The sequence below is a fragment of the Syngnathus acus genome, chromosome 2 (genome assembly GCF_901709675.1).
Source record: "Syngnathus acus chromosome 2, fSynAcu1.2, whole genome shotgun sequence".
In the NCBI taxonomy this organism is placed as follows: domain Eukaryota; kingdom Metazoa; phylum Chordata; class Actinopteri; order Syngnathiformes; family Syngnathidae; genus Syngnathus; species Syngnathus acus.
Genome location: NC_051088.1, coordinates 18,585,673 through 18,611,466, shown reverse-complemented (window position 1 = coordinate 18,611,466; position 25,794 = coordinate 18,585,673). Strand labels below are relative to the sequence as shown.

The following is a 25,794-nucleotide window of genomic DNA, read 5'->3' as shown; positions in this document are numbered from 1 at the left end:
CCGACTTATGCATATCACTCACCAATACAAGCAACTATTGTATGTTTTGGTTGCAGTTGTTCTAATTGCACCATACACTATATAATGCATACTGAAAGCCAATGCACACACATAAATGTAAGGTAAACAGTGGAGAAGCAAGCATTAGAGCTTCAGCCAATAGTTCTGCGGTTAGACAATGGTAACTGCGTCCTGTACTATAAGCATCTTGAACTCTTAGTGGCTATGGAACACTTAAATACAGAAAGCTCTGGCATCATCCAAGCCATAAAGCATAAAGAGGACTTACTATGTAGCATTGAAAGCAAGGGACACAGCACATAGACGGGTAATGATCTCTTAATGCGGTGGCCTCTCTGCCTCTCTCTCTCCCCACAACCTCTTGCACTCCTATCTCGCTCTTGTCCCACTCCATACTGTTACATTAGCACGGATAATAAATGAGGCTCCAACAGCACAAGCATCAACTTTTTATGACCCACCTAACTAGCCTTATCAAATGTGCATGTGATTACTCAGCCAGGTGACAGACGACAAGATGGATGGACAGATCGAGAAGGACGTGGGGTGCACAGGTCACGAAAAAAGGAGAATTCGATAATTCGTTCGTGTATGAAGGAAGGAGTGCCGAAAAGTAGGAGGAGGATGAGAAAACTGAAGGGAAATGAGTTGTAGGAGCGTCTGTTGCGGCCCTCAAGCCGAGGTCAAGCCAGTCTCCTGAGCTCTCTCAACTTAAAATATTTTCCCAAATTGTCTTCCTCAATGTTGAGAATGCACAAGACTCATTCATTCAGTGTCATATTAGCTCTATGACTAACAGTGTGGTTGAATGCTAAACATGTGTGACATGTTCCTTTTGTTCCGCCTCATTAACAAATGGTGGGAGTTTGAAAATTTCAGATTGAGGGTAATTAAAATGACAAAAACAACCCATCATTCCTAATGCGACTGTGATGACACCTCAAATGTAGGAGAATGCCAGCCGCTCCACCTCCTTTTCCTCCTCGTGGCTCCCTGGGTTCATCCCGCTCTCCAGTTCGGCTGTGGCTGCAGAATCATTAACCGGGCCGTGTGAGAAGGATGTGCTGACAGAACACCCAGCCATTGTGCTTCCTGTCATCTTCAGGAAATCAGGGCTTCCCCTGCTGTCAAGGTAAAGCACCGGTGGGTGACAAGCAATGTCAGTCTTTCTCTTAGTTCCTCCTTTTGCTTTTTCCCCTATATTTATCTCATTCTCTCTACGTCCATCTAACTGTAATATTGTAGCAAGAAGAACTCACTGCAAAAACAAAATCACTGATTGTTGTTTAGTAATGGGCTAGATCGACAAGAGGATGGACAGATCTGGGATACCATGCGTAGCAGCACATAGTAGAAGAAGCATCTACAACATACGTAGGTGTCAAACTCAAGGCCTGGGGGGCAGATAGGGCCCGCTACATCCTTTTATGTGGCCCGCAAAGACACATTTTGCATCGACTTTGTGTCATTACTAAAATTACAAATTGTCTTCACTTTTAAAAAACAGAGACATTTCTTGTAATTTTTATCATCATTTGTCTTTTTAAAATATTCAAACAATCAGTTTGTTTTGAAGCCTATATTGTTTGTAGAAGACGTTGAAACTATGACTCCAATGCGGCCCGTGACAAAAATGACTTTGACACCCCTGATGTACAATAACTCAAACTGTAGTGTGTCCATCAAAAAGCTAGATTACATGGCATTGTCACATGCGCCTGTTATTCTGGCCACCTCCTGTGTGTGCATGTGCACCCTTGTGTAACTGATGGAGAGGGTATGCTCTGTCACCAGTAGCACAGAGTTGACGCTTCCTTTACATGGCAGCTGCAAGACGCCAGTGATGAATCAGAGTCAGCAAAAGCATTGATCAGAACCAAAGTTAATCATTGCTTCGAGAACCCGGGGAGGATAGAGGCTGCCTGGGGAGACGTAAGGCGAGTGGGTAGCTTCACCACAGGAGGCCTGCGGCTCTACAGTAAAGGAATTCTGCTTGGTTGGAGGACACACAAGTGTCCAAAGATTTGACTAAAGGAGCTGGAAGTGTACATGGTGTATGTGTAAAGTAATCCCCTGAAAGTCTCAGACCTCTGAAATGGGAGGTGGGGGGCAGAATGAATTCTGTCGGGCAATATGATCTGCTCATATTCAGCCAAATGATTCAGAACTCATTGGATGGCACTTAAAGTGCAACTGGACAATCAACCAAGAATACTGTGAAAGCAACCAAGGAGCATTAGCCAGCATCCAATTGACCGTGCACCTAAAATGACCAAACTGAAAATGGTCTCAAGAACAAACTGGAACTGAAGACAGCAGCTCCGGTAAGCCTGGCAGAACATCATTGGGGATTAAAGCCAGCATCTGGTGATCGCTCTGCTCTGCTGAATCTCGACTTTATTCCTCCTCATACTGTACAGCATATTCCGATCAACAGACTATGCTGTTTCTCCTATCCCTCGTCTTCTCGGCTCACAGGACGTCCCTCTGGGATCTCTTCCCGTGACCCTACCCCCATCACCAGTGCCAGCAGCAGCAGCAGCAGCATCAAAGTGCAGGATGCTTTCTCTAAGATACACAAAAATAAAGTGTCCAAGGGAAGCACACGTGAGCCCACAAATGCTGATAAAAACACACACCGCCGTGCACAGATACTTGAAGGAATGTCAGATATGCCAGTAGGAAGGATGAGGGGCAATGAGAGTACAAAGGGGGTCCGTCTCCAAAGAGGGGAGGAAAAACAAGGCAATAAAACCATCATGTGGAGTCAAGAATCTGCTGATGGCACAAATACATATACGCAAGTTCAGAGAGGCAAAAGAGGACCTGTCAAACAGATAAAGCCGTCACTTCTCCTTTTCATCCCTTGGTTTGTCCACAAGTATCCCTTTCACCTCCCTTTTGTCCCGCCAACACTTGTCAGGCGAGAAAGTCATTAATGTTTAGCTGGGCAGTGATGGCAGCGCTGACAACACGCATCTAAGGAGACGAGATGAGGGACAGTCCATCAAAGGGTGCCCATTTAGAGTGGGAAGGGGAGGGGGAAGTGGATGGACAGGAAAGGAGCCATCTTTCTTTGCAAAGTTAAAGGTTACGTCACCAAGGTGGGCCACAAAATGACGTGATTCCTCCTCACTCCCTTTGTAGCTTTCTTCACATCCACCTACACAGTCCTCGTCTCGCCAGCCCTCCACTCCCCTCCCCTTGCTTGTCAGCAGTTTGATTCAATACCTGCAGGTTAGTTACTCATTGAGCTGAGGAGGTGCTGGATCCAGTGAAGTTGCATGGACGGCTGACTATGGAGGGGTGGGCTTTGACTGACAGATGTGCCGGCGTCGTCCATTCCTTCCTGTAAAGACACAAAACACAGGAAATGGAGGGAGGGAAAAAGTTTTTCAATATGAATGGTACACTGCAGGCGCGGTTAATAATTGGAAAGTGTTAGAGTAGTGATTACCGGTCACATGAGTGTGCAGAGAGACATCGTCAGGTACGGTTTGAGAATGATTGTTTATTGACTAAAAATAGTGTCGCTTTGTTCATCTATCCGTGCCAGCATTGTATAGTGACAGGATGAACAACTACAGTCAGGTCCATAAATATTGGGACATGGACACGAGTGTAATCTTTTTGGATGTAAAACAACATCAGCAAGTAAAATGCATGTCAGGTGATGGACCTGGTCATTGCGAAACATTCCACTTCCTCGCCCTCAAAAATTGTTTTGAGTCATTGCCCAGATAATTGCCTAATTCAAAATTCTTCTTCCATTGGCAGTCATCGACGCCCACCTGGCCCCGGAACAGTTGAGCAGAAAATTGTTCCATTACTTCCCGTCCCTTCATTCACCTGATTTGGCTGTACGTACTCGAAACTTAAAGCTGGAGCTAAAACACATCTTGTTCTTTTCATTTCAAATTGACTGTGGTTATATTTACAGTATGAACATTTTGGCTGTGTCACAATATTTATGGACTTGAGTGTAAATGCTCTTTCACTGGAGTTAGAAGGTCCAGTTAACCTGCACACTCACCTGGTTTCATTTGTACAAGAAAATAGTCAAGTAAAGTTTTTACATTTACACAGCCAAAACAAATGGTTGGTCAATTGAGACAATGGCATCATTATTTGAGTAAATGCACTCTTGGTCCCATTTTGGTTTGGTGGTGTGCTGTGACATTTTTTGTCATGAAACGTTGCCAATAAAATTCTTCGTCTTGCATCTTTTAAGATATTACCACTTGGGTTCCTGGAAAAGACTGGCATGACAAGTTAAATAGAGGGAGAGGGACCATTGTCTTCCAAATCAGCTGTCAGTGTGTTCCTGCTGTCAGCATTTTGACTCGGTACCTGCCTGGTTAATCATCGAGCTTCTCTGAGCTGCAAGCCGCTGGAGGTACGGGGCCCACCGTCATGGGCCCCCGTCAACACCACAAGCTGTGATTGACAGATTAGCAAGCGCTGGCGTTTTTTGCAAAGAAAGACTGGGAAAGCAGGATGGAGCGTGCTGATTGGAATTGAAGGAGACCTATTGAGATGGTGTGCATGCATGGGTGTGTGTATAGTGGATCTGGAGGAATGGAGGTCAACAGGTCTTTCTAAAGTCAATGAAAACGTGTAAGATGTGAGGCTGGATTTGAGAAGTTGAGTAATCAGCAGAAATCTGAATACCTCAAGTAGAAGGTGTATAATAATAAAATAAAGACATCAATTGGATGAATAAAGAAATAAATTGCAATAGCATAAATAAATTATTGGTCAAATCAGATCAATTTTATGCAAATACTGTAGAATGAACCTGCACAATACATCCTTCAATCCCACTCAAACTGCCCCCCCAGGCAACTTGTTCATGAAAATGAGGCAGAGGTAACGAGGACTTAAATATTGATTCAGTTACATTGATTGCAAATTAAAGTGATGTCAAATTTCATTTTAAACATTTTTACTGTTTGTATTATGCTGAACTTAAAAGTTAAATACAACAGAACTGTACATAAAAAAATTGAAAAGCAAAAAATATATACTATACATAAAAAGTTTGAAAAAAATATTCTAAATTTTATGTTTTAAAAAGCTGTCGTTGTAATATGTTGATTTGTAATATTGCACATTTTATTCGTATTTAATTCAACTATTCTTTCACATATCACTAGAAAGTTTGTGTACTCGTACTACACTTTTAGACTGTCGATTAGTTTCCCTCCATGACCTTTTATGACCAAAGAAACCCTCAATTACTCTATTTGTATCCACGTAATTCCACTGACACACGTCCAAATATATATTTCCCAAATTCCTCATCTATACTTGCCTGGGAATGTTTTCTTGCTTTCTGGTTATTTACCAAACCACTTTGGAGGGAGAGGCAATACTTTTGAGCAACTTGAGAGGTTTTCATTAGAAAGAGAAATGGCCTCCCCTGTTGGACATACCGGCCGCTACAACCAACATTTGTTCAACCCCCTCTTGATTAGGTTATCAGCACTCTCGTCCTCTCCTCCTCCTCCTCTGACTCCCCCACGAAGGCCCGTCGAGGTTTGATTTCAAATGGAAAAATTAATGGGAGAATAATAGCTGCAGGGCTCGCTCACTTCCACCCGCATACATGCACATCTTGCTGGGCCTGCTGGGGTACAGAGAGGGAGGGGGACTAAAACTTGGACTCATTCGCCTCACTTGGCCCGCTTTTCCACATGGGACGTTGCCCCCTCCCCACACCACCACTTTTATTTACACCCTAGAGGACTCAACTTTCAAATATTAGTACAGCGGCAGTGCAGGTCTCAAATAAATAAATAACTAGGGATATAATGATTAGCAATCCTCTTGACAGCTGTATGAATCATTGATGTTCATTTTCACTTCTAGGAGAACATTTCTGCAGTAGCAAGGTTTTTAAAAAAAACTTTTCAGGTACTTCAAACTTTTTATTTCTCTCACAGAATTCAAGTACACCTCATCTTTTACAATTACATAATTGGAAGAATGTACAAGAACAATATTTGACCTCTTGCATGTTACTGACAGGAGTCACATTTGAAAGAAACGTGATGCAAACATCCACAAAAGTTGCACTTTATGTGTTATAGAAGCAATTTGGCTGAAGGACTTTTTCAATCCAAGTTAGGACTGGTTACTTAATTGTGAGTTAGCAATTTACACTACGTGGGTGTGTACATGTGTGTGGAGGGGGGTGAGGCTGTTAAGAGTTTAAAAGCGGAAGAGGAGTTGGTTCAGATCCTGGATTGAAGTCGGGGAAGCCACTGGCACTTTCTGTTCAAACATTTGAGAGGACCAACTTGCCTCGCTGCAACGCCCGGATAGCGAGATTCCCGCTCTTCCTGTTTCTCCTGACTTTGAGGAATTTTGCGGTTAACAAACTCCCAGCGCTCCTCTCACAAGGCCTGTATCCTCGTGGCAGATACCTGCTCAGCAGAATTACAAGAAAAGAAACATGCGGAGAAGTTTCTGGCATTTGAGGGGATTCTCGTCACAATTTCTGCATATAGAACGGAGGTTCTCACATTAGGGCCTGCGGGCCACATATGGCTCACTATGATCAGTAATCTGGCCCAATAAGCATTTATCTTATCAAGCATAGTTTTTTCCATTAATCTCATTATTTTCCCACTTTAAAATGCCATCCAGCCCTCAGTTATCTAGACCAATCCGAGCTGAGTTTGGGTAAAAAGCAGACTACACTATCAATCGTGATAATTCAAGGTAGCGTGAGCACATTTGTTTTTCCAGGATTGTATCGCAAACTGGTAGCCCTTCACTTTGATCAGATCACTGCCGCCACGCAGTGCTCATGTCTGACGTTTCCGCTCGCAAGTCAAAGCAAAAAAAGTGTCCTAATGACGGCTGATTTCTTGAAAAAGTCGGGTCACTCACACCTCAAGGCGCCAATGTGTTACATCAGCATAGTCTGGTTGCAAGTCCAAGGTGTGTGGGAATGGCTGAGGAGTGTCAAAATTAAGACAACAAAAGGTCGGTTAAGGCAGGGTGTCTGGATGTAGAATGACGATGCGACACGATTTGGGGGGGGCACACCTCTCGCAGCAGGCCTCCGGCTACATGTAGCATTAATTGCTGCCTCCACAGAGCCTGCAGACTCCGCACAGTAGCAAAGGCTTGCATCAAAGACACCGCACACTGAACTTTATGAAATTTTTATTCAATGTGTTCACTTCTCTCCCTTTTTTCCTGCCTATTCCCTACCTTGCCTCCCTTCTCCATTTTTAGCTCCGCCACCAAACAGACAAGAAAGACTTCTCGCTGCCATGTTTTTCGGCTCAACTTCCTTCCTGCCCAGGAGCGCTGGAGTATCTCGTTAGTTCTCTCACAGCAAACGTCTCCTCTCTATCTGCCGAGAGCAAAACTAGAAAGGGGGGCTACATCAAGAAGTTGGGCGTGTGAGATTCTCTGCAGAGCTAGGTGGGAAAGTATAATATCATTTAGCTAAGATAATTGCATGGAAACAAACGGAGATGAGAGGGTTTCCTTTCCCCATAGACAACACACACCAAAGGGCTCAAGTTGCATCATATGTTTAGCACGACTGCATGCAATAAATACAATGCAACATATTTGTTGGTATGACAGCACTGCCCCAAGTTCTACTCGCTTGTCTGAGGCAGTTAGGTCCCAAAGGCTGAATTTTTATGATTTTGACTCATTACCGTGCCACAATAAATTAGAAGAAAAACAATCAAGGTACAAATGTAGTTTACAGATGTATCAAGAATTGCAGCCATTTCTGGGGACTTGGGCCGATACTATCTGACTAAGTGACATGAATGTAAATAGCATATTTATTAGTTTATGAAACGGAAATCTTCAGCAAATTGAGTGTCCAACCAGAAAATGCACAATTCACTGTTTGCTTGTGGATCTTACGGCCTTCGGTCAATGGAAGGTGTGCTCTGTTGGAATGAAATCAGGCAAGTGACTTAGCCATTGGAGAATGTTCAATTTCTTGGTGGTTAAAAGGGAAAAAAATGTGAAAACTTTACTTTGTGCATTTTACTTTGATTCACAGCCCTATTGATGGACAACCTAATACTAGAGGGGGCAGAACGTGAGGATGAACTGATCATCTGAATCAGGTATGTTTATGTTTAAGCGGCCCCCGAGCCTTTGTGTGTGTGTATGTTTCACATTAGATTGTGCAAGTAGTCATACCTGTAGAAGGGTCAGACATTTAACATATATAACAAAATTTGAATGGAGACTGCTGACTATTCAAGTCATTTAATCCACAAAGCTCAACAGCTACATCTGGGTTTATTGTGCAGTGTGCAGTGACTACAATCTCTTGATAGATATGTTTAGAATACAAGTAACTGGAAAACAGGTGTATAGCAAAGAGAAGAAAAAACACATTAAAAGTTGGACAGGTATTATTGACATCAGATGACATTAAACTGAAATAATCATGTAAAAATCTGCCGCCACTTATAAGGGAAGCTCAAAACTGGCCTTTTATTTTCAATTTTCCAGAACAATCAGCAATAATCGAGTGCGAGCCGATTTTCACACATGAAGCGATGTTTTTCTGCTAGTCCAATAACTGCACGTGTATATATGTTGTAGTCGGACTCCTTCAAGGGAAATCATTTGAAGAGCAGCAGTAGAGCACAGATAAGTACGGTGGTAGTAGTAGTTTCAACTGTCCACTGGCCTGTAAGACGCTACTGCCCTCAAGTGGCTAAAATACATGCACAAAGATTTGCCTCATGGAAAATAAATGAAGCTGGATGCCAGGACGGCACACTTGCATTAAGTTGGTTGAGTGAATTGTTAGCCCTATAATTCTAGAACGGAGGAAAAAGATCTACCAACATGTTCAAAGAAAAGGGAGAAAACATCTGTGATAGGAGAAAACATCTGAGTTGGACCCTCTTATTTCATTCCAAATACACAATGTTAAAAAAAAAAAAGAAAAAAAAAAAATATCTCCTCACCCTACCCTTTGAACCACTCTTGTGTGAAATTGCCATAAATTATGTTAACTCTTCAGTGAAGCCAGGTTTACCTAACCTTGCATTGACAAGGAACATGGTTTGCAAATCAGAGGTTTGATGACACGAGGCCATGAACTAGTGAATTGCTCTATTGGTTAGTAAATATTCAATAGGCTGCACTGGGTAGGAGGATATGAGATGACACCAACAACACACCTAAACCAGACAATATGCTCTTCAAGTGTGTTGCGCGGTTTATTTCGGTCATATTAACCTTTATATTCATGGATACAATCTCATAACCATCCACCTTTTTCATGACCCCACCATAGCGTGCTGCTCTGCCTTCTTAAGACATCGCATGCCCATCCTCACTTGTGCCGATTTCTTCTTCCAGATTTTTCTTCTACACACTTCAGTTGTCCAGAAGGGAGCGCTGTAAAGCCTCCTGGATCATTGTGTGCTCATCTGTAGAGTAATCCTGCAGCACAAAACAAGGTATGGTTAAGCATGTTGTTTAGATTGGAGTTGACATGATCACCGGCACGGAAAAAGCAGCAACTTACAACAAAGGTATCATATGAAAAAGTGTGTCTGATCTTCAGGTGTTGGAAGAAATCGGTACTCCGGTAGTTTGGATCCCCCCACGGCATGGAGGCGCAGATGGGGCATACCTAGACGGGGACATGAATGATAAATCAAGTTTCGGCCCTGCAGAAGCTGCAGTCGATGCGGCATTGTGAAAAGGACTTCTCACCACTTGTCGTGCATCGCGGGCATGCTGCGAAGTGCAGTGCTCAACCAGGCCGTCTTGATCGAGGTTCTGGCAGTTGCAGTAAGGGCAGGTAAAAGTGTAACGATTTGGCACTGGGCTGTAGAGACACAAGCAAGTAATTAGGTCATGCTGCCTTTTCCTTGTTGTTGTTTGATTTGGATCTCAATGCAGTGTGTGGTTTTGATCAAATTGGAATAAGCCAACTTACAGGTTTGGCCATTTTTTTTCCCACGCCGCTATGGCTTGCGAACAAATTATGATACAAACTAGTTAAGTTGGCAGTGAACGCAAGCAACCCTTAAAGCAACACCTATTTGAATAATAACTCATGAGATATTCTATTTCAAAAAACGACTAGAAAGATCGGCTCTTACTGGATGAGCTCAGACCATCCATGAGTAGTATATCCGTATGTCTATGCTGCCCCCAGGTGGCCCCGAGGCGCACAACAGAAGGAGCAGCACAATTTTGTCTATTCCACTCAAGCGAAAAAAATAATCAAATCCTTAATTTTTTTTATGAAGTACAATATTAAAGCAGGAAGTTTTTCTTTTTTTTTTTTTATCTTTAGCTACCAGTGGTAGAATGCATCAGTGGCCTCTTATTTGCGTTGTTTTGTACTTCCTCTTCAAACAGGTTGGTTTCTCTACAAAAGTCCTTGCATAATGGCTTTGTTTGTAACAAACTTCCAGCATTTGCCTGCCGGCGGTATTGAATCTCTAACTTGCCTTGAAGGCTTAGAATTTGTTTATGGCAAGATATAATTAATCCCACCGGTGCTGAAACGCCATTAAATCAATTTATTACGTCTTGTAGAAGACACGGCACGGAAAGAGGTATTTGGGACAGCTTTGTGTTATTTCTTGACCTGATGATAGCAGGCTGGCTCTGGGCAGTGGTCCTAACTCCTTCCTCAATGTACTCCTGGTATTTTGGGCAAGCACCTGTGTGGAGTCTCATCTGAGAAAGGGCAACCTAAAGAGGAAGACAACACATTGAGAGGCACACCTTCAGAATAAGAAACGCATCCACGTCTACGCTTGCGTTATACCCCAGATTAACAACATTTGGGAACAACTGCCACAAAGTCAAATTTCAGAAATTAAATGGATGTCATTCGTGACCAGCTGGTAAAATGTCAGGTGTGTGCTGGTTTTACTTTTGTTGTTTTGGGGGGGGGTCCCAAAACAGAGGTTCCACTGTACACCGCAAACTAGTCAGGCCAGATTGAAAGTTTAAATTCATAATTCAACCAAAACATACCTGAGCTCCGCACCCCTTGCACGCTGCCACAGATGATTGGATAAGGGCCTCGAGCTCCACGGCTTTAGTGCAATGGCCGAGCGCGGCCCGGCACACGGCACACGCGGGTTTCTGTGGACGCAAACATTTCTGCAAACAGCTCTGGCAGAATCTGAGGAGAAAAGAAAGAACGATTAACAACAGACATTGGCACATCAATCTTAAAGACAACAACGATGTCTCCATCATCAACAGTCGCCTGTCCTCCTCTCTTTCCACTGTTTGGGTAATATCGGATGTTAATTGCACCGTACCAGCTAGCCTGCAATGAGCTTCGGCTGACTAGCTAATGCAGCTGAATCGATTAAGGAGTCGCTCCAAAGTCAGTAATCATCGATTCATGACAGCGAATACGTTGCACTTCTGACAAGTATCATTCTCACGAAAGGATGACAAGATGTAAACTACACAGAGCCATGCTAATTGCTAAGCAAAAATAGACATGAAAATGTGAAACACCAGAAATAAAAGCTTGCATTAATCGAGTACATTTTTCACAGAAGTCTGACTGAAACGGCATGAAAGCGGAGTACATGCAACTGAATAGCAATAATATCCATGTGATACAACCAGAACTGGAAATTAATTACTGTACGTTGTGACAAAGGTTAGCCGGGAGGTGTGGCAAATAAGGTTAAAAGTACAAATATAATGTATCCTCACCATCCCGGAGTAACTGGAGGGACCCACGTGAGAACATGCCAACATGCAAACTCCACAAAGGAAGGCCGGAGCCGTAATCGAACCGACAACCTCTGCACTATGATGCGGACGTGCTAACCAGTCGGTGGCACGGTGGTGCTAACCACTTACGAGTTGGTGTCCAGGGGCAAGTCAAAACAACAAGCTTAAAACGAATACAATGTAGCAGAAGCAAGAAACACATTCATTCTGTGACTATTTAGACCAGGGGTGTCAAACTCATTTTTGTCGTGGGCCGCATCGTAAAATTCTGATTTTATTCTCAGAATTCTTACTTTGAAGTGAGAATTTTTATTTTTTGTCTCAGAATTCTGACTTTCAAGTCACTTTAAAGTCAATCACCCCCTTTTTTTTTTTCTTCACTGGCGCTAATCCTCTTCCGTACAGAGTGATTCTGATGAACACACCACATCACTTTATAGTGACCCAACGCTTAGAACTTATATGTTAAGGCTAGTTTCATTTTTGCGCACTGACTGTTAAGAGCCGCATACTTGTAGTCTTGAAAGTAGGAAAAGGACTACAACTCCCATGCTTAGTCTGTTTTGATGTAAACAAAACGGATACTGAGCAAACCAGCAGCAATTTTGCTAAATAGCCAAGACGGCGTAACACAAAAAAACGACATAAGTTAAGGTGATCTAACTCTAGTCTCAAGAAAGGTTAGAAAGACATGGTGAAATAAGTTATTTCCCTCATTGTTTACTCCGTAGCATACATAGGCGTGGGTTTAAAAAAAAAAAAAAATCGAGGACGAACGCAAAACGTTTCAACAGTCACGCACGTCAGCATTGTGCTACAAGGGCCTTCAAAAAGAAACAGAAGGGGCCAAGCAAAGTGTGGGCAGGACGAGCAGATAAGACGATTAAACAACCATTTTCTTTTCAAATCGTCCCCCCTAAAACCACGCTTTGCTAATGGTAGACTATGTCAAAGCGAATCGCTGTCAGATGGAGACAAAAAGAAGTACTTACGTGTGGCCGCATTGTGTTGTGACGGGACTGTCGAATATCTCGAGACAAACTGGACAGATAAACTCGGACACGTCGCTGTTGGCGTCAGAGACGTTTTTCTTGTGCTGTGTCGAGCTGAAGCCGCCGAGCATCGCCATCTCTTTTCTCTTCACTGTGTTCGGTTGCTACTAACCACGTGACCCGTCATATGCGCTCCTGTACGGGGGCGGAGCCTACTGCCATCGTCATCGCACTATAAATCTCAAGCATAGCTTTATGCTACGTCATAATAAAAATAAAAGTCTACACATGTGCGCTTTATATATTACCTACATAAATATATACATATTTTGATGTTTAATACATTAATAATCTATTCTAGACATTATCATGATTTTTATCTGTTGTTCCTTTTAATACATGTAATTGATGTATAAAACTGAATATGATTAATCTATTCAATTATCTATTATTTGTGCCCTCTCTGCATCCATTGCAGCCTGGTGATCCTGAAAGGAGGATCCTTCCATCTGTGGTCCCTTCTCAAGGTTTCTCATTTTCCCCTGGCAGGGTTTTTTTGAGTTTTTCCTTGCCCTTTTGGGAGCTTAAGATCAGGGGATGCTTTGAGAATAATTGTCCATTTTTGTCTATGTGAAGCCCTTTGAGACTGCTTGTGATTTAGGGCTATACAAATAAACTTGACTTGACTATTCAAGATATTGTTAGAATTTTATGTGACCCATTGTTCCTTTTATCACATTTTATAGTGCTCATACTGTATTGTTCACCAGCCCTATTCTTTTATATTTTATTAAATATTGAAAAGAATAAAATGTTAATTCAAAATATATTGAATACATTTGAATTAATCCATGTATTTTCCACATTTCACTTTATTGTGTATCAATTACAGCAGTCCCTTATCAAATGTTTCTTTCTATAAACAGAATAGGATAGTAGTAGTAGTACATCCGATGGTGTAGGCCGCTCACTTGCCTGACTTGTGACATGGAATCGATTCCGCTCAGTGACAGTGTGACATTTATGAATAAATATATCTGGAGATGTGAATAAAATGACTCATCATGTTTTATGTTCTTTGAAAAGCAAATGATAGTGGCATGATGACGCGCTGGTTAGCACGCCTGCCTCACAGTTCAGAGGTGCAAGGTTCAATTCTGTTATGTTCAGTTTCCATGTCCCACTGAGCATTTTCCGGTCTTAAAGCCGTCTATTTGACGTCTAATGTTTCAAATCGATTGAGAAATGTAGGAGTAGTTTGAAAAAAAATGGGAAGATTAAAATATAATATGAATAACGTGTAATAAGCACTCCCCCTGCTCCCCCCCCCCCCTCGCTGTTCTGCTCTCGAAATAACACGTGATCTATGACGTAGTTCAGTGGTACGCTTCCGCACTGAGCTGATGGGACTTTCCAACAGCTGAGCAGGCTTCGCTAGCTACGGCTAGCACTTGTCAAAGGTAAGATGGGCTGCTGGTGGTCTCTATCGTTATGAAATGTTGCAAGCGTCAACTGAGCCCGAATTGAGTGTGATCATACAGGTTCTGACATTTATTGATGCTCAGTTGTGACATGAAACAGAAAAGGGTTTTTATTTGGATGTGACGAATACCCTACTGGCTAATGCTAAGCAGCTACAGTGAAATGGGCGTTCACTGATTTTGTTCATTGGTGGGGGGAGCTCTTGCCACACTGTACGTGGTCATTTCGGGTTTGAGAAAAAAAATATAGTGGCGTGTACGGAATTGAAAGTAAATTTATCATCGTGATTTAATGGGTGGAGCAATTGTACGGAATGCTAAAGCGTATACGCTAGCTCGCAATCTCTCGCTCGTTCACCTCAGTTCATGTTTGATGGGTTTGGTGTGTGCGTGTGTATGTGGACTGCAATTCCCAATCTTTGGACGATCGTATTATTTAAACGCCAATTGCGTCTAAATTTTCTTTTCTTGCAAAGACAGACTGGGGCTGCTTGATGCTGTCGAGCATTATTATTTACAATCGTTACAAATGACATTCATCACCATTAGCGCAAGACGAGCGAAGGCCAAATATGCCTTTTATTCCTGTATGTAACACGCTGCAATTGATCACGTAGCGTTCATAGTAAGCATATCGGTTCGAATCATGTTAAAACATTCAGTTTATGGCCCAGGCAGTTCTGTTTTGTTGCTATCCCACTTAGACATATTCATGGAAGCAAGGATGTACATAAATATCTTTATGTATTTGTTTCACTTTCGATTCGAATAGCACTTAACACAAGAGTGCAAATTAGTGCAATCGGCAGTGAATTAGTGCAAAAGGTGGTAAAGACAATGGTAACTTTAGTATGTGTGTCATTGAAATGTTCCCCTGTATCATTACAGCTTGCTGCTCGCTCGGGACAATCACACCATTGGGACGTTTGTCTTGATGAGACTTGGAATCACTACACACGTGGCGTCCAACAGATGGACATCAACGTTTCTTTAACAGGCAGTGAAGCAAAAGTTCTGACCTCATCTAAAACAACATTGGCTTGTGTCTCAGGTCAGGCTTGGAGCCATGATTGGAGATGTTCGTAATAAGACATCGGTGCAGCCCGCAGCTGAGCTACTACAATTGAAAGCGCCATCTCTTGTGTCGATGATGTGCTGCTGAGTCTTGTTTCTCCGCTACTCCCCCCACCACGTTATCATCACTGAGTGCGTGCTGCTGCGCCAAAATGATGCTTCAGTGTGACATCCTTGTGCAGATTATGCAAAGGGAGTGATGCACCCTCCAAAAAGCAAACCAGCTGACTGCTAGTCTGCTGCATATAATGGATGCAAAGTTAAAGGAAGACCTGTTCCGGCGATATGTGGGGGCACTGGAGAGGCGCCTTCAAGATGGAGGGGAAAAATATGGGATGGCAAACTCGCATGAAGGGGACAACGGTAGGCACAAGGACAGCGAGGCCCTACTTTCCACAGCCACGGCGCTCCTCGGGGCCTACCAGCCAGATCCAGCACAGCGTTTCCGCATGGTGCGCTTTTATGAAGTGGTTGAGGGTTCACTTCGCTGCCAAAGAGGAGGCAACCTTAGGAGCCTGGAGAGAGCTTTCCACACTTTGGAAACCATATGCACCAACCTCTTACTCTTCCCCTGGAAGAAAGAGTTCAGATGCATTAAGGTAAAGTCCATTTTTATGTCATGTATTTTTAAATTGCTAACTTATTTCTGGATTCACTGGTTAATCAACAGCTACTTCAGCAGCAAATTAACTGAACTATTTGGATAGATGAATGGTTTGGATCATTGTTTTAACTTAATTGTCCAAATTCTCTTATTTCAGCCTCAATGGTTTATATTCTCTTTAGTTCATCATTAAACATTACCCAATAAACAAAAATAATTAGTTAATAAGCAGTATTATTGTGCAATATATTTGAACGTGAAAGAAAATGTTATTCAATGAATTAATAAAATAATTGATTGTAAAATTATTCATCTGCCTGGGCTATTGTATTTCATGGAATGTCCACTTTTTTTGGTCCAATCTTTTTCAGACTTTCACTGGCCCGTATGTGTACCATCTGAAGTCCGCCATCTCCGATGCAGAGCTTCGATCGCTGATGCGCACAATCGGCTACATCTGTGACCACGACTCGCAGTTTTACTTCCAGGAGCATCCGGGAGGCTCGGCTCATCTCCGCCAGTTGGCTTTCGAGCTGTTCCTGGCCCAGGCGGAGTGTCGTCTTCTGGGAGAGGTCGTGGCTCTGGCCCGCGGTTCCGCTTCGGAGTTGGAAGCCCTGGAACTCCGCAAGGGCTGCAGGGACGACGCAGCCGGCTGCGCCGAGGCCCTCCGCAGACGTGATAGCCTTGGGGCGGATATGGCCCGCCTGTCCGTGCAGCCTCTCGATATCGAGAGACCTCACGCTCACCACCTGAGGCGAGGTAGCCGGCCGTCCAAGTCGGTCGACGTGACAGATGGGGCAGGTCACTGGCACGCAGCGGTCAGCAAACCGATCCTGAAAGCCTCATTGAGTCTGAGGAAGGAGCCTCTATTCGTGGACACTGAGGAGGATATGAAGGATGAGATCATCAGGCCCAACACCTCTGTATCTCTGTTTTCCGTGGCGGCGCCTCCTTCCTATAGCCCCATTGCCGATTTCTTCCCCACCCAGTCACCTTCGCAGGCCGATGCTTACACATCTTACCACCTTTCGTCGCTGGATGAAATTGACTTGTACACCGAGAGAGGCGGTGGCACCGGCGGGAGGCAAACGCCCTCGCGGCCTCCTTCCAGAGAGCCGAGAGACGCGCGAGACGGCTGGCTGCTCAAGTCCCACGCCAATGTGAAGTGTCAGGGCTGTGGTCTGGGCTGCTCCACGATGGCCTCCTGCCAGAGGTGCGACATGATCCTGTGCGCTGCGTGTCATGACGTCGAACCCTCGCCATGCTGTAGCCTGCAGGAGTACCACCCCAAAGCCACGCGGCCAATTGACGGCTACATTCCCGTCAAGGAGAAACTCTCGGTCTACTCAAACACGCACTCCCACTCGCATCTCCACCCACACCCTCTTGCACTGACCCACTCACACACTCACTCCCACCCTCACCCCCACATGGTGGACAAACCTTTGTTGTCCACCAAGCTGTTCCCAAGCAAGTCCGTTGCCTTGACGACACCGAAAGGAGGCAGCGGCGAGCGCATAAGCATAGGAGGATCGCGATGCGGCTTTTGCAACAAGCCCGGCGCATCCCACACCTGCGTCAACTGCTCCAAGGTGTCATGTGACACCTGCATGAGCTTGTATGGCAAGGACATGTGCACGCGGAAAAATCCCCAGCACATGTTTGTGCCCAACCATCAGCTCAACTTCAAATCCGTCACCATATCGCACACGGTGTACCGGTGATCCAGGTCAAATGAGACTTTTGCCTCTCCTCTTTTGTCCCCACCTATTAAATGGCAGCACCGCCGCGCACTGTGGCTTAAGCGCCGTTGCCCATTTTTGAACTCGGAATAGTAAAAGTTCCCTCACTGTTGATAGGGCCACATTGTCCGCTTTAAGTTTCCACCTTAAATCTAATCTCCTCCATTTTGCCTTGCTACCTGCTCTTGACTCGTCATGTGATAATGTAGTGCTTCGCCGGTTCCTCCACCTTTGTCCCCTAAAAGGAAAATCTGGAGTTAAAAAGTTGAATTACTTCTCATTTAAAATGAAGTCCACAATATTTACTTGTTAGCTAAAAAAAAAAAATATATATATATTATATAGTAAATATATAGAGAATATATTGTGCTGCGTGTGTGTGTGTGTGTGCTGAAAATACCTCCTGATCTTGCAGCATGAAAAAAGACTTTGTTTAAAACTTGAAAAGTAGTGACAAAAGACACTGGAAATTAGCAACATAAAAATATATATTTTTAAATCTCAATTCTGTAGAACAATGTGAGACTTTAAAATATATTTAAAAAAAAAATAAAAATCTGCCACTAAGGCAAGGTGGGAAGTACTGTATCTCAAAAGGACTCATTGAGACGATGATCAGATGCCATATTCTATTTACAAAGTCATGCCTTGTAAATGACCCCTGCCACATCTCTCCATGGTTTCCAGCTGGCTGATGTTTTGATGCTGCTGTTGACATAGTGGGATGTGTTGACCCATTTGTAGTGAATTCTAGCCGTGTTTCCAATCTCAGAACCTCTGTGGTCCAGGATAATGCAGCCCCCCCCTCACTAAATCAGAGGTTCCTTGTCAAGTCTCAGGTGGAGTCACAGCAAGTGTCTGGGCCACAAATCAATTGCATGCAGATTCTTTTCAAGCGTATGAACCTTGTTGTTTTAAAGAGTATATAATGTGAAAGTTTTCTGTCATGCTTTCTGTCTACCTCAAAGCACTCCAGCCAGTGTGACTTTACAGAGTTTTAACCTCCTGAAATGATGATGTAGTATTTGTTGTACTTCCCCACATATCCCAAGTAAACTTGTCGAATGGGAGATAATTAAAAACAGCAGCATTTTTCATTCCGATCCAACGTTCTTCTTGTATCCGGTCACAGTTGAAGTAATGCATGCGAATAAGCGCCTGTAAATGTATTGCAGTCTAATGCTGCAGAGGCTTTGCGTTGCTTCCGATGGATGTCACGTGGTTGAACGTTGAAGGCTCATGGTTTTTGGTGGATAGTCATATCCATTATAGCTCAGAACATTGTGCGCTCGAGAACAGGTCACCACTGGCGCCACATTTAGTTAGATGCGACTTAAATGGTCCAGTGCATGCTTTTTTTTTTTTTTTTAACTGAGGTAACTTGGAGGACACAAACTGTTTTATCAAATGCAAATCTGCAGAGGAGACCATCACATGTAGGAACTTTTAGTTTTAAAAAAGAAATCTGTATTATTGATGTGCCACCGGCTAACACTACATATTAACACACTTAACACTACACTGGAAAAGAAAATGTCAATTGTGGGACATGTGGGGTTTGTTTACAGATCATGGTGAAGGAAACTCCACGATGGCATCATTTAGTCCATGTGGGGTTTTAGTCCTGCAGAGTCTGTGCTGCTGAGATGGCGGCATACGCCCATACTAATGTGAAATCTAATTTTTTTTCTATGCTGGTTACTTAGTCCATAGAAAGAAAAAAAAAACAATTAGCCACTATTAACAGGCAGGAATCTTCGCACATTCTACCTGCCATTGCAAATGTAAGACGCACCAGCTTGTTTGTTGCTGCATGTTATACACCGCACACCAAGACCATCAATTATGAACCTGCAAAGTAACTCATGCGCAAAGTGGCGAGGGATTGCTGTACATTTAGGTTTTTCCACATTTAATGAAGTGTTTTCCATATTGTTTGTTTTTGTCATTATGTTGTCATTGCCTTAACATTCATATCTGCCATTCGCGTGTACTAATTACTGTCTGTTGCGTACTGCGACGGACGAAAACGCCCGCAAGTGTGAATTCATCAGCAAGGTGTTTACGAGAAGGCTCTCGGTGATCGCTCACTCTTGATGTTGCTAAGTAATAAGTCAGGTGTGATTTATGAAGTCTTTGTTTACCCAAAGATCAGAGTTTGCTGTTAGGTCATGTTTGATTGGACACACTTTTTTTTTTGTTTTTGTTTTTTTACTTCTTCCTTTCAAAAACTTCTCTCTTCTGTCACTTTTCCTATAAAAAATAACTTATAGGAGATGTTCTGCCTCTTCTGGTGTCTTTTGAAATTTATTTGAGAACAAAACTCCAGTGATCATCAGCTGAGTCAAACTTGTGTATCACTGTCTCCAGTGACCTTGGGAGATGTGCAATCATTTTTTTTTCATCTAACACAGACTTTTAAGTTCTTTACATATTTATGGATATATATACACACACACGTGCATATTTTGTGTCCATCTCTTGTCATTGTGAGTCATACCAGCAGCAGAGGTGACTTTTAGAAGTATCATTGCAAACATGATATTGCCAAACGAAGAACAAACGATAAAAGGATCCAATCCTGCGGTCTGCCCTGGATGTTTTGTCATTGCTCCATTCACTAGATGATATTGTTTTGTTAAATTATAGACTTGTCTGCAGACCTTAAAAACATTTTCATTGAGAACCAATCAATTTTCGCAAGCGCTCCCATTCTGAACAGCAAGACTGATCATTTAGGTCACTAAAGGGCTAAACAGTTTTCAAGGTTGCTGCTGGGTTTGATGATGGAAAAGCCGTATTTTACATTTATCATAGGATGTGAGTTTCTGATGTTGGACAAACCAGATCTTTATTTTGTGGCGTGGAATATTTCCTTAGGCCATTTAAAGGCCGTTGTTTGGAGGTCGACACTCCCTTTACCTCTCTGCCTGGTTGGCTTAGGTGATAAGTGTGATATTACAGCGCTCACAACCCCCTAGACCCCCCCCCCCCCCACCTCCATCCACTTTGACACTGGAGATCATTGCACAATGTCTTGCTGAAGGTGATGGACCTTCTACATCCATATGTGGCCATGCTTGGCAATGGAAAGGGAAAATAGCCCAAATGGTTAACTGGTGAAAATATATCTGTAAATGATAAAAACAAATGTAAATGATATTTTGTAAGTTAATTTAAGGAATAAAACCCTGGGGGGAAAGTGCTACTCGTTTCTCTGTTTTTCTGAGCTTGAATGAAACGTTCACAGATAAATGTTTTTATTTAATTTACTCGTTTTAGATTTTGCCACCTGAGTTTTTTCTTAATATAATAGAGAGGGCAATTGTTCGGAATAACGGTGCCTTTTCTGTAAGACCATCAGGTGGCGCTAAATACCAACAGGCTGAGGCAACTTGAATTTTTCATCTGTGGCTGAACATGCTCACAAATAATTACATTTCAACAGAACTGTAGAAAACAGAACATGAAACGGTTTACTGTGTGAAGGTCAACTAATTGTAATAAAAACAGTCCAACTCGAGGTCAAACTATAGTGTATAGAAATCTAAATGCATGCACAATTACAGGGACTTAGTCAAAGTATCGATAAGCAACATTTCAAATTGAGATTCCCCATTGGCTGTGAGGCAGATTTGCTCAGCAGGTTTCTTTACCATAATATGTTCCTTTTAAAATTGGCAGCTACTCAGGAAAAACATGCAGATGCTTGCTTTAAGCTCACTGTGTCTAAGCAAATTAGATGCTTGAAGTTATTGCTTATGAACTGTAGATATATATTATCTATAAAACTAGGCCATGAGCTGAACTTGCCAACAGAATGATTACCTCTTGTCAGCTGCCAACAGAATAATTACCTCTTCCAAATCAGCGTTATTTTCATACAGGATTTTACCTGAAGGGTTCTTACAAAAAGATATTGTTGGGAGGAGATGGATCATGAACCAAACACTGCTTATCAGGGCAGAAACATTTTAAATTAACAAAGGTTGGCCTTGCAGAGGATAGACCCCCCCCCCCAACTTGATGCAGCTGTATTTATCTGCAGGGAGGGAATCAAAAAGATGGACATCACGATGACTGGTGCAATGATGGAAATGCTGCGTGAGCGCCATTCAGAATGCCCTGCATCGTCCTCTTCTCAGAGTCGAGGCGCAACTGTGCTGACAAACAGCCCGGAGGGAGTCTGAAGTGTCCAATGTAAAAGGGACAAAAACACTGTAGAGCTGGAAAGAGATATAATGACTGCACTTTTAAGAAATGCACTGCCAGAATCGTCAAATTCACATTAAGAATATGAAGAGGCGACTTGACTTACAAGTTGAATTAATTTCGTGGCTACACTCGAAATTCATATCTGAAGTGATCTTTCATTGTTGAGATGGATGAAAATGCAATTATTCCATGCACCTATTACAGCAGCAAAAAAAAATCCGTAACATGGTTTTTAATCAGAAAATCTGAATATATATATACGTATATGTATATATATAATATATATTTTCACGTGGAATTCACACATAGTGATAAAACTTATCTTATTTCACATGTCCTGAGTGTCGTTAGTCACCTAAATGTTGAACAGAGGCTGTGATTTACCGAAGTCAAATTCCTTGTTTGGCACGCTCAAACATGGCGAATAAAAAACTCTTGAATCTTATCCTTCAAGATTCTGTCCAAGTGATTTTACATCTCACTTTGATGGAAATGACATAGAGCTACATGCACCAGATGAACAGGATATTGGATATTACTGACCAGTCAAGCACCATGAGTGCTTTTTTGCAACTATGATCTGGAACGCCAGACAGGGAGCTCCCCCTGGCTGGATTGGCAGTACATACACAGATATTTACAATTTTCTCTTCAAGTTTCCCTCGCACTTCACAGGGGAGTGCTTGAGATCATTCAAAGGTTACAGATTTATGTTACGGGCGTGTGCACTTTTAAGACTTGCACATCTTAATCTTTGAGACAAGTACTGGCAGGATCACGTGGACTTGTAGCCAGCGGTGGTCAGGCTGCCGGGCAGGAACACTGCGGGCAGGCTGTTTTCCCTCCTTTTTCTCCCTTAAATATAATAATAATAACACATTTTGAGCCTAATGTATTTACCAGTCAAAATATTTTGACCCTACATTGGCAATGGCAGATCAACGTTTTGGTACAATTCAAACTAAGTCAATTTCTCCTGCATAGTTTCAACTTTCTTCCATTATCTGTAAAACAAGTAATCAAATAAAAGACTCGTGCAATTATAATCCTATGCAGACTTTTACCTGCTGAGAGACTTAATTTTGACATTTTAGTCCATTGCACCATCCACTTGATCCTGCTGCCGCTTGGTACTTTGCTCTTCAGTGAGCAGCTGCTCAAACGTGATATTAACATGACTGGTCTGATCACTAGTGGACTGCACTAAATGCAGATATGATATCCTCACACTACAACTGAGGGCAGTAGCTCCTTGTGTGTTGCAGTCATTGGCACAAGCAGAAATGAGTTTCTTGTTATTTTTATTTTAATGCTATAAGCATGCAGCCTATTCACACATGATTTGCTACTGTCATCTTTCGCAGTGCCATGCTTTCAACATGACTGAAACCCCACACTGCAAAGCGTAAATATGAGGAGACCCTCGATCATCATCTCTGTCAGCTCCAACTCTGCCTGCTGTGATTTCGTCGGTGCCACAGTGTCAAAGCCGTGCATTACGGCTGGTCTCATAAAGCTTTCCCTTCATCTTCGCAGAAACTCTTCCAATGACATAACACACCTGACACTTTCCTCCACCCTTTCCGTTCGGCATGGATCCATTTCTTCACGTCCAGATACAACAGACCTGCCACAATGACATTCAAGTACTGTACTCGATTTGAATCTATTTTGCAAGAATAATCTACAATAATAGGACAAAATAGTGATTCATATTTCACCATATGAAATTTTGTCAATGTAAGTACCGTATTTTCCGCACTATAAGGCACACCGGATTGCAAGGCGCACCTTCAATGAATGGCCCATTTTAAAACTTTGTCCATATATAAGTCCATATATTTGGACACGCCTGCCGTAGTGGCTCAATATTGGTCCATATATAAGGTGCACCGGATTATTATAAGGCGCACTGTCGGCTTTTGAGAAAATTGGAGGTTTTTAGGTGCGCCTTATAGTGCAGAAAATACGGTAGTTTATTCACTGCACAACTATCTGTCTATAACTTTTTTTTCGTTGCGGACCACATCATAGTTAGTTAGTAGTTCGGTTGACTGTCATGACTGTGAAGCCAACAAATGTATGATTGCTTTATACTACTCCAGCATTCTGCTCAAATGTTGAACCACAATGTGAATGAAAGGCAACAAAAACAAGGTTCCAGTGAAGAAAGTCATTATGAAAGCTCGTCAGTAAGAAGCAGAATAATATCTCGAGGCATTTTGTCTCAGGTTTGAATTGATTTTCAGGAAACAACACGACTGGTTTACTTGAAAGAACTCAGTGGAGTATTACATTCCTCCCCTTCGTTGCTTTATTAATGAGCTGGTGAAGTCAAATCTAGTGCATATTGAAAGTAAGGATTTGAGCATAGCTGAAAGAGACTCTTTTCGTAATCCCTGCCTAAACTGTGGAAGAAAGCATCACTTTAAATGAAATGAAGTCTATGTCATGTTATGTCAATGTATTAGGTTATTTTGTAAGATTTTAAAACCTTTGAACCCAACATCTTTTATATTGAGGCAGACATGCTCAAACGATGGTGCCACCATGCTTCAAGCAATTGGGTCAATAACGAGGCGAGCTCTTCCATTCTTTATTCATGTTGTTTCCTGCGTCTAGTGTCCTCATGTTAGACCTTGTGACCACTCGCTGTAAGATTTAACGGTGCAATTTTCTCCAGCTACCTTCTATCACCCTTTTGCATTTCTCTTATTCACAGTTGGCTTTGTGTAGCCACTTGTGTAGCATTTAAAGATGCTTGATTGGATGTCTACATTGGCCCTGCTTGTAATTTATCACCCCTCTGCTCTCCTTAGTTAGATCACCACCACTAAAAGGTGTATAGAAAACGTTAGATGGGTGACGAGAGAGAGCGATCACGAGAGTTCAATCCATTCCTTTCATCGTTTTTCTTTGTTAACAATGGGAACCACACAAAAAGTATGTTGTATTTTTCTTCAAATTTGCACCCCTGCTTTAATAGATGACCAGTAATGGATTGCATCGCAGTCACGCTTGAGATTTGGGCTTTAGTTAGCTGCTGTTAAGAAGCACTATTGTGAATGATAAAACAGCATTTACCGCTGTAAAATTCATTTTAATTTGGGATTTAATTAACCACCATTCAGAATGTGCCCTTGCCTTTTCAGACAGCGGTACTCTATGCTTTTGATTAAAAGTTTACATGGAGAATTCTTTACTTGAGTAGTTTTTAGTGCAAATAATGATAAAGTCATAACTGTAATGATAATAACATTCGTACCATACAATTCATCAATTAAAAATGACCATCATAATTACCAATAATGAAATATAGTGACTAATTAAATTGCATAAAGTTTGAAGCTAGAACCAGACAATTGTCTCAGTGTTAAAATGACCGTGATATAAGAAAAATGAGTTTTCCTTGCTATGTTTATTTATGAAATGTTATTTATGAATTTTTTCAATGATAACATATTATATATAGCTATTCCCTGAAAATAGCATCATTGAATGAGGGAAAGAAAGTCATGTTAGGGAGTTGATACATTTTTTAAATCTGTGCAATTTGTAGCGGGTTTGATAAATCACATTGTACATGGCAAATTTATCTGTTTGCATATACAAATTAACCGCTCAGCAATTTGGCAGACGTAATCCTGGATGTGAGATCATCTTCCACATCTGTTTACATGAGCAATCAAATTTGCCCCCATTTTCGCGTGAGCAAACTCTTCGTAAATCAGAACCCTTTGAGACTAACGGCAATGCAGGGTTACACACACGCACGCACAAAGTGCATGTTATCTTTGAGAGGATACAATTACTGCGAATATACATGACACAATAAGTGGTGTGTAGACTGTGAGTGTCAAGACAACAAGCGAGTGATTTATGCCGCAAGTAAGCTTTGTTTCCTTCACCCTTTCGCTTGAACACATTGTGCATAT

General features: G+C 42.3%; 2 protein-coding genes across 2 annotated transcripts; one reads left to right on the top strand and one right to left on the bottom strand.

Moving 5' to 3' along the window:
* Window positions 1–8,261: 8,261 nt before the first annotated feature.
* On the bottom strand, window positions 8,262–12,933 carry rnf114 (ring finger protein 114). The gene is made up of 6 exons (XM_037242927.1): window positions 12,744–12,933; window positions 11,029–11,179; window positions 10,634–10,740; window positions 9,748–9,862; window positions 9,557–9,664; window positions 8,262–9,471 (listed from the first exon to the last, which is right to left on the bottom strand). Exons 1-6 carry the CDS (start codon window positions 12,878–12,880, stop codon window positions 9,406–9,408), a joined length of 684 nt encoding a protein of 227 aa, XP_037098822.1. The 5' UTR covers window positions 12,881–12,933; the 3' UTR covers window positions 8,262–9,405.
* A 1,153-nt stretch (window positions 12,934–14,086) lies between these two features.
* Window positions 14,087–20,850, top strand: spata2 (spermatogenesis associated 2). The gene is made up of 3 exons (XM_037279395.1): window positions 14,087–14,203; window positions 15,113–15,897; window positions 16,274–20,850. The coding sequence occupies exons 2-3, from the start codon at window positions 15,547–15,549 to the stop codon at window positions 17,624–17,626; spliced, it is 1,704 nt and encodes a 567-aa protein (XP_037135290.1). The 5' UTR covers window positions 14,087–14,203; window positions 15,113–15,546; the 3' UTR covers window positions 17,627–20,850.
* Window positions 20,851–25,794: the final 4,944 nt, after the last annotated feature.

Coding starts and splice junctions, on each gene's coding strand:
- rnf114 (XM_037242927.1), bottom strand. CDS start 12,880: ATGGCGATGCTCGGCGGCTTCAGCTCGACACAGCACAAGAAAAACGTC. Junction 9,863..10,633: donor AGCCAGCCTGCTATCATCAG/GTCAAGAAATAA, acceptor GTGTCTCTACAG/CCCAGTGCCAAATCGTTACA. Junction 9,665..9,747: donor CCCGCGATGCACGACAAGTG/GTGAGAAGTCCT, acceptor GTCCCCGTCTAG/GTATGCCCCATCTGCGCCTC.
- spata2 (XM_037279395.1), top strand. CDS start 15,547: ATGGATGCAAAGTTAAAGGAAGACCTGTTCCGGCGATATGTGGGGGCA. Junction 15,898..16,273: donor AAGAGTTCAGATGCATTAAG/GTAAAGTCCATT, acceptor AATCTTTTTCAG/ACTTTCACTGGCCCGTATGT.